The sequence below is a fragment of the Protomyctophum bolini genome, assembly GCF_963924005.1.
Source record: "Protomyctophum bolini genome assembly, chromosome: 1".
NCBI lineage: Eukaryota > Metazoa > Chordata > Actinopteri > Myctophiformes > Myctophidae > Protomyctophum > Protomyctophum bolini.
In genome coordinates, this window is record NC_137862.1 from 46,229,076 (window position 1) to 46,243,202 (window position 14,127).

A 14,127-nucleotide genomic window follows, 5' to 3' on the forward strand; every position below is an offset into this window, starting at 1 on the left:
CAGACTGGCTCAGAGAAGTCGCCATAAGTGATGATAGTAGATCAAATGTGTCCGCTAGCTTTTTCTGAAAACTTTTCTTATGTCACCATATATAGTAGCCTAATTATTAATTGTAGTAGCCCGGCCATTCCCAAACGTTTCCATACAGGACACCCCCCTCTCTTTTTTTGAGTGGTGCAACCACTCCAAAGAACAGCAATGTCCGTGATGTTCACCTAGTGTTCGTTAATGAGCACCAGTTTGAGTAGCAGTAGGGTAGCAGTTTGCCAGAAACAAAGAGAGGGAGACAGTGCTGCACTGTTGCCTGCTAATATGAGAGAGAGAGAGAGAGAGAGAGAGAGAGGAGGAGGGGGGGGAGAGGGGAGTTGCACCACTCGGTTCACACAGGTGTGGTTTTTTTATGTGCAATTTGAAACTCGAAGACAATTATGACATGCTCCAAATATAGGTATCGGCCTATACCAGGTTGAAAATGGACAAATTGTATGTGTGTGTGACTGTGTGTGTGTGTGTGTGTGTGTGTGTGTGTGTTCTGCATGTGGCATCATGAAATGCAAATTGTCTTTTTTTTTTTAGGTTCGAGTAGCCCTCCCTATTCAAACCTAACCTGAATGAATATGTATTTGCTTTAATGCTTGGCCATCGTTTGATGTGGTAATCAGCCTATATATATATATATATATATATATATATATATGTGTGTGTGTGTGTGTGTGTGTGTGTGTGTGTGTGTGTGTGTGTGTGTGTGTGTGTGTGTGGGGCTGACCCGACTGGCGAATGCTCCAGATTGTCCTGAATAACTGCTAACTTGCATAAAATCTTCAGAGGGACACTTGGCTCACCTTCTTCCTCATGGACTATACAATTCCCATAATGCTTTGGCACTGCTTCTCCTTGTGGACGCCACTTACGCAGCCACGCCACGCTGAGACCACATGTTGTCCAGAAAGTAAATGAGACCAGTGTCTGTGACATCATGGACACTGCTAGAAAATCTCAAACATCTAAAACCACACATTACACACATACAGACCCCAGGAAGTGGGCCCTATACAAAATCAGATCATCAGATGTATTGAATCCTCCAGATAATGATATGATATGTGGTTAATATGTGGTAAATAAGACCAGACTGTATGGTGTTATTTGTTTTATCCAGTCAAATGGCTCTTATGGCTGTGTCCTGCATAGATACCCATGTATGAACTCCCCAACACAAGGCTGTATCCTGCATACCCATGTATGAACTCCCCAACACAAGGCTGTATCCTGCATAGATACGCATGTATGAACTCCCCAACACAAGTCTTTAGGGACCACAACCTCCTGCCTGAGGGAAACGGGGCAAAAAGACTGTGGCCTGGGTGTGCAGGGTCAGCCATGATCTTCCTGGCCCTCCTCGAAGCTCTACGCCTCAGGGGGGGGGGGGGGGGGGGGGACAAAGGGCAGCCAATCACCCTCTCTGCTGATCGTATGACCCGCAGCTTGGCCTTGTCCTTGGCCACTGCAGCGTGCGACCCCTTACCCTAATGGAAACAAGCCATAGTGCTTTCTTGGATTATAAAATCCTCTTAGCAGACCTTGTATTGAGCTGTAGCCGTAGGCTATGTTCCTGAGCTTTGAACTTTTGAACTGTTTATAAAGTAATCAATCTGAAAGTCCCTGTGTACCTACCCTAGGTACTACCTACCCCTAGGGTACCCTAGGTACTACCTACCCCTAGGGTAGGTACTACCTACTACCTAGGGTAGGTACTACCTACCCTAGGTACTACCTACCCTAGGGGACACGGGGACTTTCAGCACTTTTAACTACATGTGACAAAACCATTTCACCGTTTCTTGAACATGACAAGGCGCAGGTTGTTGGTGTGTCCACACTTGTCGCACGCGGGTGAAGACGTGTAACACTTGCGGCAGATCATCTTGTCATCTTCTGGGCCTGCACTTTCAAACATGGCTCGATCCTCGATGATGCCACCACCGCAGATGTAGCACAATGTGCAACGTGGACACTTTCTGGATGTTGTCTGGTCTGTTGGCGTTCATCCTTCAGCTGTTTGCCGGCAAAGACCAGGCGCTACTGATCAGGAGGAATACCTTCTTTATCCTGGATATTGCGGCTCTGCACTGGGTTCCACCTCGAGGGAGATGGTCTTCCATGTGAGGGTCTTCTTTATCCTGGATATTGGCTCTGCACTGGAGGGTTCCACCTCAAGGGGGGGTGGTCTTCCATGTGAGGATGCGAAGATCTGCATCTTGACAGCCCCAACAAAAACAGAGCTAGTCTTGCTATATGAAAGATAGAGTTCTATTGTACGCAGTACCACATTTTATTTTAATTATTTTAGTACAGGAACCTGCTTTTGAAAGTACAGTAAATTATTGGTGTGTGCGCAACCTCTTCACATATTCTACAATACAGGAACCTGAACCAATCTTTGCACCGCAAAGAGAAATTACCCTTGCAACGCCAGCAAGCCATGGTGTGTGTGTGTGTGTGTGTGTGTGTGTGTGTGTGTGTGTGTGTGTGTGTGTGTGTGTGTGTGTGTGTGTGTGTGTGTGTGTGTGTGTGTGTGTGTGTGTGTGTGTGTGTGTGTGTGTGTGTGTGTGTGTGTGTGTGTGTGTGTGTGTGTGTGTGTGTGTGTGTGTGAGTGTGTGTGAGAGAGTGATCTAATTTGAGTTTTGTTTTGAAGGGTTGTGAGTCTGACAGTTTGAAAGCTGAACAAGACATTCACCAGGTTGCTGCTGCTCTGTTTTTTATAGCTTTTTGTAAGACTTTACTTAACTTGCAAGTTGCAACCACCAAATTGCAGTGAATTGGGAATTATAAAAAGGTTTTTGGTAGGCTATGAGTTATCTCGAATTACATTTTCCTAAAGGTTTACATTTTCCTCATCTTAGGCCTGTGTTGTAATCCTATTGTAATGAAGTCATCAGTGTCTCGTAATAATAAGACTTCAGATCAGAGTTGTTACAGTGGCTATGTCAAATGTTATTAATTGGACGATAGTCCAATTAGGTTAATTTTTGCTCTCATGTCTCCAATGTGTTAACAACACGCACTGTATATACTGTATATACATACTGTATATTTGTGAATTTCTTTTGGATGGTAAAAGTAGTAGCTGGTAAAGTAGTCTATAATCCACCCAAACTATAATCTTTATCTCTGATAAAGTACACAGCTTTACTTGAGATATGTTCACATGAAGAAAAGCTCCTTTTAGATCCATGGCAAACATAAAACTCTGAATATCCCCCTTATCTCTAAGTTGCTAATATCAGACACTGTTTTTTGTTGAAGATGAAGAGGATTATTTTAGAAGCCTGACTATTTGCGTAGAAGCCTGACTATTTGTGTTCATAGTGCGGCACTGAGTGCCGCACTATGAACACTATGAACTCAGAGCCAAAGTTTTTAACTCAAATCTTTGCTTCTGAGGGGGTCCCTGGAAAAACATATTTTCAGATGGGGGTCGGCGGCCAATTACATGAAATAGTTTGAGAACCACTGACATAGAAACATGGGTTTTTCAGAAAACTGTCAGGATTTAGAAGGCATTTGTAGAATCGTCTTCAGGTCTAAATGGGTTAATACAAGACTGATGATATGAGTAAGATATTGTAACATAATATGTAAAATACTACATGTACCCACATGCACTGCATGGTGATAAGTTGTTTAGAGCTTGAGCTTTCAAACGGTGGTGGAGGTATTGCAGGTGGTCCCTGGCTATGCATTCAGAAAATCCTCCTTTATAATTAAAAAAAAAAGAAAGTAGCCTACTTTTCCTTTTTTTTTTAACTTTTATTTGCTACTCTAGTTTCGTGCAATTTTAGAACTTGTCTGGCCTTGCATGCTCTGAATGTCAGACAGGGCCTATATATAAATGTGGCCCAACTACATCATTTCACAGCTGTCTATTTGCCAAACCTGGTAGACATTTCCCGTCAACTGCCCATAGAATAATTCAGATTTGTCATTGTCACACTGAATAATGGAGTGCAACGTATATACATGGAGGCTGGGTGAGAGAGTGTCAGACTTCTATATCGAGAGGAACAGCAGCGTGACCACGGTTGGCTTGTTTACACCAACATCATATTACTTTGTGTTCCAGCAGTGATGTTTGCTGATATATCTCAAATACCACCGCAACCAAAGCCCAGATGGTGATATTCATATCAAATTCAGTGTGCAAATGAAGCTGCATGGGGGTATATAGGAGAGAAGGGGGGGGGGGTGTCAAGGATGAAAATGATCAGAAGATGAGATTATAAGAGATTATGGGATGAAGAGACAGAGGAGCTCAACACAGTATGTTTTTCAGTACATTTAAAAATATTGTTTTTAGTTTTATAAACATTTCTTAATTCTTTTTATGGACAATGGGACTTAGGGTCCCCAATCCTCTCAGTAATTACTAGAGACAGATGGGAATGGGAGACATTATTGTGATTAAAACAACATGGTTGAACACATCTTACATGTTCAACTGTGGTTGCATGCCAACGCAGCAGAAGTAATTATTGTATTAAATCAGTCATGTGACTGTCCTTGCCAAACGCTTAGTTTATACTACAATGATGTTGCATGCGACACTGCTGCCGCCATATGACATAGAGAGAGATAAATCAGGCTTTAGAATTATGACTATAGGACAGAAGAATTACTGTAGTGACCAGATGACCATAAATCTGACCTCCCAATTTCACTCTTCGCTGCAAAAATCCACAGTTATTATCCTGCTTGCTTATAAATCATCCGCAAGGGACCATTCTTTTTGCAGTAATACAACTCAACAGAATTCCCACAATTCCTGTTGTAGTTCAAATATAGCCTACGTAAAGTCTACATAAAAATGCAGGTTGTTTGATCAATTCATTTCTCTGAATATTTATATTTTTGAGGGGGCGCTGCGCTAGCCCCTCCTATATCCAGCTTTTAGTTACCGTCCACAAACGTCGTCTTAAACAAACATTAAATTCCCATTGACAATGAATGGAGAATTTTACGTCATAGTGTCTGAGAGCAAATAGGCATAGTGTCTATTTTACGTCATGATGATGTACGATGACAAGAGCGCCCCTCACTTCACACGGGTGTGAAAAAGACCATGGCTATAAAGACAGTTCCCCTGTGCTGCTGTGCACAGCGGAGATAATGCGGAGTCCTGCAGTCCTGCAATGAAGGAGAGACAATCTCATCTCTCACTGACTAGAGCCCCTTTCTATGTTATACTTTAGCTGTACTTTAGCTATTGCAAAATAACAGACATGCAATTATAGCGCGGCACTGTGTGCCGCACTACGAGCTTGTCAAAAATTGTGAAAATGTGGCACAAATATTTGAATATATATTCTTTCAGAGCGAACGCTTTTAGCTCAAATCTTTGCTTCATGGGAGGGTCCCATATTTTGAGATGGGGGGGTCCGCGGCCAATTACATACCGGTATATTTTTTAGGGTCCTTTACGTGAAATAGTTTGAAAACCACTGACATAGAAACATAAGGCTTTTCAGAGAACTAGAATCGGCAGTCATTTTGTTGCAGCCATAGGACCCTAGGAAGCTGTAGGGGGAATTCCATATGACATATACATGATATACAGTACTGTACACGTTTTCCCATTTGTGTTGCCCCCCATAGGGACAGAAGATAATCACCGCCTCTGAGATAATACGTTTGGGCAGCAGAATTACCATAGGTCTATATAAGTACGGTCGGAGTGGCTTATTTCCAGTATCAGCCGAGTAACAAGCGTGTCTATTTCCTTTATAATGTGCTAGAGTCTAGCAGCTAGACCCCTGGGAGATGGAGGGCCCTATTTTCCTCAGTGGTAAACCCCCTATCCCTTAAACTTATTTGCCTTTTTTTTTACTATTTTGGAGAAGAAAAAAAATGTATAGTTAAAATAGCCAATCTTGACCCAGGCTGTGGCGTAACCGTCTGGGCACCCGACTGGTAATCCAGTCGCAGTGTGCCGCGGGTTCGACTCCCGAGCCCCGACACAGCCTTTGCTGCATGTCATCCTCCCATCTCTCTCCCGTTTCCTGTCAGCCTACTGCCTGTCCCTTCAAAAAAAAACAATAAAAGGCGTAAGCCGCAAATAAATATCTTAAAAAAAAAATATATATAGCCGATCTACAAGCTCACAACGTGTAGATGTAAATTGGCTAGTTGAACAATTGTAATGTTTTTCAAAGTAGTAAAAGAAAAAGGAGTTTAGCAGTGACGAAAATAGGGACCAGAGTGCTGAGGTGGAGCGCCATGCACACCGACCAACTCCTAGAATTACTGGAGTTATTACTGCACGTACTCACACACTGAGCTGGCGGTGCCTGGCATGAAATCCATAGCCTTGTGATCCAAAGGCGAGTGTTCTACCAATTCAAGGTCAAGGTCATGGTAAACTTTATTGTCCACGAGGGAAATTTAATTTGTCTTGTGCTTTCACCCCCTGCTGCAGCCACACATACAACATCAATGACAAACAAAATACATAACAGAGACACAACATTACACAAGTTTTAATCTAACCTTTCACAGTCCCTGCTGTTTCATAGCCTCGTTCAACATTTTAGTTGACGCTGGTATGAACGACTTTTTACACCTGATGTACTTCCACTTTGGTTCTTTGCACCTTCTTTTAGAGGACCTACCCAGTCTATGTACCACTCAGTAATTCAGTTGCACCATTAAATGGACAGCTTTGGAACAGTCCAAATTAACTGACAAAAACAAAGGTGTTGAGGACTAAAAGTGTTACAATGAACGTACAGTATAGCTTGGGCCAACCCAAACCAAGCTGTGTCCATCTTCTGCTCCACAGGAAATGGTTATATTGAAGGCCACGAGCTGGAGAAGTTCATGCAAGAGCTGGAGAAGACACGACGAGGACCAGGCGCGGTGAGTGTTGTAGTACTTACTAAATCTGACAAGCTTAGATACAGGTTTAAACAAATATATAAGAGCAGGAGAAAGGTGTTTAAGTTTAAGTTCTTATTCTATGTTAGTTCCTTTGTTTCACATATACAGTACCAGTAAGATGCCCTAGAGGGCGAGAAGCCTAAAGGGCGAGGTCGCGTCGCATGCACGCACCTGCCTGGGTGACGGCAGACGCGTCTTGAGTGTACAGGGTTTGATGAGGTCAGATCAACGTATGGAATGTCGGAACAGGAAGGAGAGGTGGGGTCCGGGGAGGGATCAACATATGGAATGTCACAACAGGTCAACTCCATATATGGAGATCAGATGAGTAGAGTTGCTGGTCGGCTCCATATGTGCAGATCTAGGTGATGATCCAGTCTTCTCCATGTATGGTTATCCAGGGTTAGATGAGGTCAATGTCGTGATCTTCATATATGGAGATCGCCATATATGGAGGCGTGATGTCACGAGGCGTGACCATATATGGAGGTGTGACTAACATGAGGTTTTCATAGTAAATGCGACATTAACTTTGTGTGTGTGTGTGTGTGTGTGTGTGTGTGTGTGTGTGTGTGTGTGTGTGTGTGTGTGTGTGTGTGTGTGTGTGTGTGTGTGTGTGTGTGCGTGCGTGCGTGCGTGCGTGTGTGTGTGTGCATGTGCGTGCAACACTCATGTTGTGTCTGTGTGTTAACAGGGTCCCACTCAAGCTATATCCAAAGAGAAATTGAAGGAGTTCATGGCCAATTTTGACAAGAATGGTGATGGGAAAATCGAGATGTCAGAGGTAAGACAACACAAATACAGACAATGAACATTTGATTAACATTTTGAGTTAATTTAACCAAGTGTACTGTCACATTCAGAGTTATATCAATGCTCAGGAATTGTGCGGTGTACCCTACAGTCAAACAACTTTCCCTGCGTTAACAACTTGGGATGAATATAGTGTGCTGTACATGATTCTTTGTCCATCCTCTCCTCTACAGTTAGCTCAGTTTCTGCCCACAGAGGAGAACTTTCTGCTCTTCTTCAGACAGTATGTTGGATCCAGCGCTGAATTTATGGCTGTAAGTATAAAATACATCTATCTAAACTCTCTTGTCTCTGTCTCTGCCTCTCTGCTCTGTCTCTCTCTGTCTCTGTCAGTCAGTGTTGATTTTGTCGACTTGACTAAAACTATGACAAAAAATGTTCGTCGACTAACTTTTTCCACTGACGAAAACTGAATGGAAACTAAATAAAAAGTAAGCTATGATGACTAAAATGAAGACTAAATATATAAACTAGACTAAAGTTTTAAGAAGGGACTAGTGGACAAGATATCCTGTATAAGTCAGCCATTTTCGACGGCATCAAGGCCCGTCAAAATACATTTTAGTTGACTAAATCACGTCGACTAAAATCGCATGACACTTCGATTAAAAATGAGACTAACACTAAAACATTCCAGGTGACAAAAATGTGACTAAAACTAAATGAAGTTTCATTCCACCGACTATGAGAATAGAATTTTGCTGCCAAAAACAACACTTCTGTCACTCTCTCTCACACTCACTTTCTCTCTCTGAATCAGAGACAGCCAGGACAACAGTCTTTCATCTGTTTATATGGCTTTATGTACTGTCTGTATGCCATCAGCAATCCCCCAGTAGCAGCACAACCCAAACAACCACTCCGTCTACCAGAAGTATATCTTCAGCGCTTCTTGTTTTGTTTGAAAAGATTGGCATTGAGTAGTGATAAATATGAGATTTTTGGGTCAGAAGACACTTTTATGCACTGTGGTTGAGATTGGACGACTGCATGGGGAAGGGAGATTTCCATTTAATTGTTTTGATGTTCAGGGTACCCCATGATACATTGGTGTGCTATTCTCAGAGAGCCATATATTATGAATGGGCAGACACCTTACTGCAGGGGTGTGGGGTGGGTGTTAAGCATCCATGGTCTGATAAAGGTCCACTTTGAAGCAGGGCTACATTAAAACACATCATATATTTGCATATTCTGTTTCAAACGTGCTTGTAATGGGACCCTGACGAAGGCTTGTATAGCCGAAACGCGTTACAATAAAGGCATTTTTTCACTTGACTGGAACAGAGTGCATTGGACCTCTCTTTGATCTTTTCATGTTTGAACCCTCGCCAAAGAGCACCTGTTTTGCAGGACCACGGCAGCGCTTAATTCTTTCCTCTATTCAATGCTTGTAATGGGGCTGATAGTTTTTATTTTTCTCTGTCACTATAAGGGAATATAACTTACTGACCATGTATGTTTATTTTGACCACGTGGGCAGAATAGGCGAACATTTGGCAAACATTCAGTGAAAGTAACAGCAGATATGTAGCCTGCACCACTTAGTCAAGTTGTGAGCTTGTAGAGAGACAAAGTATAGACACCGGGGGAACCTCATTCAGTGAAGTACATAGGGTTTAAGTTGTTCACAATCTTCACATTACAAGGTATTTCTGTTATTATTTTGACGGAAATTGCGATGTTTTTCTTTTTCTGCAGGCCTGGAGAAAGTATGACACCGACCGCAGTGGATACATTGAGTCTAATGAACTGAAGGTAAAATACAGTACAACTCTTTCTGCTAAATCTAACTGCAGCCATTTATTTTATCTGGTGTTACAGTTTGTTATGTTAATGTTGTATTATTTCCACTTCTGCATCAGAAGTCATGTAATAGTGGAAGCTTAATTGATGATGTGTTGTACAAGCAACACCAATAAATGCACCCGATTGGAAAGACAGTTCAAAGGATATTATTTAATTTAATATTAGGTTATTTTCGATGAGAGACATAGGTTTCTAGAGATGAAGCCCCGCATAATATTGTTTCCTTTACTCCCTATCCCACTGGACATTTGCATTGGCCTAAATAAAAAATAATGAGGAGAGTAGAGAGTCAGATATCCTTCAAAGAAAACATGTTTAAAGTATGTGCCAGCCATATATAAAATACATGTTCTCTAGTGAAGACAGTGTTTCTCCCAATATATTTAAATATTATACGTATAACACTAATTGTAAAAAATGTATTTACTATTTTTATTTGATCTCTCTGCAGGGTTTCCTGTCAGACCTCCTGAAGAAGGCCAACAGACACTATGATGACCAGAAACTCAATGAATACACAGAGACCATCGTGAGTGTCCTGTCTCTGGAACCATTCACACTGACCTCACATTCAAATCCTAGTCCTAAATGTAATTTCACCTGTGTAACCAAAGGCATCCTTAAGCCCTAACCACACCAAAGGGTCACCATGAAACTCCTTGGGTCCAAACGGTTGCAAGGAGTTAACGCTAAAACCGCCTCGACCCTTTGGTGTGGTTTGGGCCATTGAATTCCATGCGTTGAATCCAAGGGGCCAGTGTTTCCAACGTTGAAGCGTTGGGCCCTAGCGGTAAGAGGAAGGACTGCAGGCGGACCCGTGTATTCTTGACGAGGAAACCCTGTGCAGCTGGGCTTTAACATTGAGCGCTCGGTTGCACTTCCGAAATGCGCCCAAAAAGGCGGAAATAGACGGTCCTTTCGGGTGCTTCAAAACGCCACTGAGCAACTTCCACTGACATGAATAGCGGGAGGGGCGGAGCTTCGCGCCAGATCAGTCTCTATCCTTTTAATACTCTATGGTTGAATCACTAGGGTCAACGTGGGTCAACGCGCAACAAGACATATCACACCGCAGGGACAGCGCTAAACCCGTCTTGACCCATTGGTGTGTTTAGGGCTTTACGAGTCCATTTGGTTACATCTTCTCAGTTAGAAGGGGAATAATTGACACTACTTTATTACTTTATTTGGTCCAACTGAGACCAAATAAAGTATTTAAATTGTATTATGGATATACAGTCCAGTTAAAAACACCAAATGACAAATGGCAGGCTCTGCCTTGGATTCGCTTGGTTCGCCACATTCGCGCCGCCAATGCAGCGATGCATCCGTTTGCATCTTCACATTGACCGTATGTAATTATGCTGCATGAAAAAAAAACATCTTCGCCTTCTATGGAGCATATGGCTGCGTACCTTTTGGTCCCCACCACTGATATTTGCCTTTCCATGGGCTATCCTGAACTTATATGCATGACATTTAATGTTCCATGTAAAGATTGTATACAGCAAGTACCCTAATAATGTCTTCTTTCATTTTAGTTGAAGATGTTTGATCTCAATGGTGACGGTAAACTGGGCCTCTCTGAGATGGCCAGGTGAGTCTATTTCATGTCAATACGTTTTATTTGTGTGTTTTGACACCAGTCTTTTACATAGATGTTTACAAGAGAATTTCTTCTTTCAGGCTTTTACCCGTAAAGGAAAATTTCCTGCTGAAGTTTGAAGTAAGACAAGACACACGCACACACACACACACACACACACACGCACACACACGCACACGCACATGCACGCGCACACGCACAAACACACACACACACACACACACACACACACACACACACACACACACACACACTGTAGATGCAGTGATACACACAGTAGTCTTTAAGGTGGTTGTGTTCCATTTGATATCTTCTCCTATCACAGCAGCTCACCAATCTTGCTGCTGTGTTTGCACATTATTGTACTTCGCCCAGCAGATATGGGAGTTTTTTTAGTCATGTTTTCAAACTCTCCTTGGGTGTCGGAAGTACAGTATGTGTCTCTGATGTCTTGGTACAGTGGACAGAAAATGTAGCTCGGTTTCCACTTCATTTTGTGTGCAGTAGCTAGGTTGCACTCATGCACCACATCTCCAAATCTCAAATCTTCAGTTTAGAGGTCACAATAATATCTCTCTCTAGAGTCTGACAGTTAAAAAATAAAGTGAAACACTGCACTGATCTAAGTGTGGAAATCTCTTCTATCAAGTTTAATCCAGTAAAAATGTTACAGTGAACATGTTTTCGTGTCTGTAGTAAGTCGACTCATCTGCTGTTGTTAACTTGTGATAAAGCTGTCATTTGAAGAGTATAGTGCCGTATGTACCAGTCTAGCTTGGAGACGAAGATCAGCTGTTTGTTTTTGACATGGGATTAGGCAGTCTGATCAGGATTAACTCGACTCCGGTCCCAGTTATCATAATCTGCTGGGATTACATTAATATGAGTTCTTCTGTGCGAGGTTGGGATGTTTTCACCACTCTCTAAAAATATGCTGCCGTTTCTAACCATTCAACAATCTCCATTTCTTATAGGCCTTCAAGCTGACATCTGAACAGTTTAATGCTCTCTTCACCTTTTATGATAAGGTGAGTCGACCGGCCCACTCAGAGTCCTCTCGTTATTAAACAAACAATACTAAAACATAACATATTACTCATCTCAAATGAAACTAAACAAGCATACCAGAACAAAATACAATCTAAAAAACGAATCACAACAAACAACAGGCATAAACAGTAGAAAAGGAACAAAGAAAACAAAAAAGGAAACTAGAAAGGTTTCTCCAATCTCCGTAGAGCACATATCTCTGCCATGGAGGAGAAGTTTCCGGAACAATCTTTTTCTTACTTGCCTACTGGCAATTTGCATGACAAGTAAATCTGATGCTAAATGGTCCAGCTGCGGTTTCTGAGATTAGCTGGACACAAACTTAATCTCCATCTCCTGGCTTTCCTGCTCGGCAGAGATATTGTAGTTTAGTTATGTAAAAGCATCTTATCAGTTATCATACATTTGAAGATGAAATTGGTTGAACTGTGAGGTGTCCCCCAGATGAAGCTCTCTACTGTCACCGTGTCATGTGATCCATTCAGAAGGAGTTAGGAGTGACAGAAGTACACACAAGTGTGTAGGCAATTTGTGGATTGGCATAATTAGTAAATTGGGAGAGAAAAAAAGGGGGGGGCATAATGGACCCTTCAGTAAGCGCCAGTTTAGCGACTGTTGCTAAACTAGCATTGGACAATCGCTTTTGGGGTGGGGAAGGGATTAGCGAAGGGTCCATTGGCAACTCTGAATTAGAATTAAATTTATACTCTCTATGTTGTATCTGTCCCCAGGATGGTAATGGTTCTATTGATGAGCAGGAGCTGGATGCGCTGCTGAAGGATCTCTGCCAGAAAAGCAAATTGGTAAATGCTCAAGTCCTTTCTGGTCCACTGACTGGTTGTGTCATATTGATGTTCATCAATTGGTCTTGGTGTCACGTTTATTTTATAGCACATAGAATAACGATGAGGTGGCTGCTATCAGAAAACTATGGAAGTCGAAATTACCACCACTGAATACAATTTAAAATGCTTGAAATATAGGGGGATATGGCCGCAAAATGCCTCCTTTAGCGGGTCCCCTGTACGACTCCCGGCCAGCAGCTCTCTCTCTCACTGTCAAATAAAGCCTATAATCTTTAATACATGTGAGATAGACAGAAACCATACTTATTATTTATTATTATCACATTCATGAGAAATAATACCGTAACAATTCTGAGATATAAAGTCAGAAATGGCTTTAGAAAAGGGAAACTATTTGGGACTGTTGGGGTTTTATTCAGAGGTGGAAATGGGCTTCCGTAGAAAACCTTCTCTATTTTAGCTTTAAGGAAACATTTTAGTTTGAGTCAGTCCAGCCCACTGACTGCAATTGTTTTGAACCTCTTCTGTGATGTAGGATGTGAGTGCATCTGGGCGAGCGGGCTACAAGAAGAGCATCATGGCCCTTTCAGATGGAGGAAAGCTCTATCGCACTGAGCTGGAGATCGTCCTCTGTCAGGACCTCTCAGTCTGAGGCCCCAATATTGTCATTCTGTCTCCATTCCAGCGAGTGATATAACAAGGTGCATGTATGATTGATCCCTATCTCTAGACCACTTGGAGGGAAATTGAATGTGCTTTTGAAAGCACAGGCAAACCTCTTGCCCTAGATTTACCCCCACACAGTAAAATCCCCTATGTTAATTTAACTCAGAGTGTATGTAACCAAATGCATTAATTAACGCCAAGGGTTTTACTGTGTACCATTGTTTTTATTTGTTATTTATTTTTAAATACTTTACATGTACTGTAGTACTATAGAGTGGTAGCCATTCTTGACAATGAATATAAATAAGATATATGTATGTGAAGTATATTCTGTAATGTAGTTTTTTGTTATTGAAATCCACAAATTCTGCTTGTCTTCCCAAAATGTTTTTTTTATTTATTTTCTTTTTTACTTACTCTCTCTTCTCCACATTTGCTTCTGTT

At 41.9% G+C, this 14,127-nt stretch overlaps 1 protein-coding gene across 2 annotated transcripts in view; it reads left to right on the top strand.

Annotated features, from left to right (window-relative positions):
- Nucleotides 1–14,127, top strand: part of LOC308319208 (calretinin-like) — a 37,359-nt gene extending 23,232 nt beyond the window's left edge. For both annotated transcript variants that reach the window (XM_080769138.1, XM_080769137.1), the window contains exons 2-11: nucleotides 6,836–6,912; nucleotides 7,628–7,717; nucleotides 7,920–8,000; nucleotides 9,448–9,504; nucleotides 10,007–10,084; nucleotides 11,097–11,152; nucleotides 11,242–11,281; nucleotides 12,136–12,189; nucleotides 12,943–13,014; nucleotides 13,553–14,127. In XM_080769138.1, the coding sequence (XP_080625264.1) occupies nucleotides 6,874–6,912; nucleotides 7,628–7,717; nucleotides 7,920–8,000; nucleotides 9,448–9,504; nucleotides 10,007–10,084; nucleotides 11,097–11,152; nucleotides 11,242–11,281; nucleotides 12,136–12,189; nucleotides 12,943–13,014; nucleotides 13,553–13,669 (684 nt within the window). In that variant the 5' untranslated portion in view covers nucleotides 6,836–6,873 and the 3' untranslated portion in view covers nucleotides 13,670–14,127. The remainder of the gene's footprint in view (nucleotides 1–6,835; nucleotides 6,913–7,627; nucleotides 7,718–7,919; nucleotides 8,001–9,447; nucleotides 9,505–10,006; nucleotides 10,085–11,096; nucleotides 11,153–11,241; nucleotides 11,282–12,135; nucleotides 12,190–12,942; nucleotides 13,015–13,552) is intronic.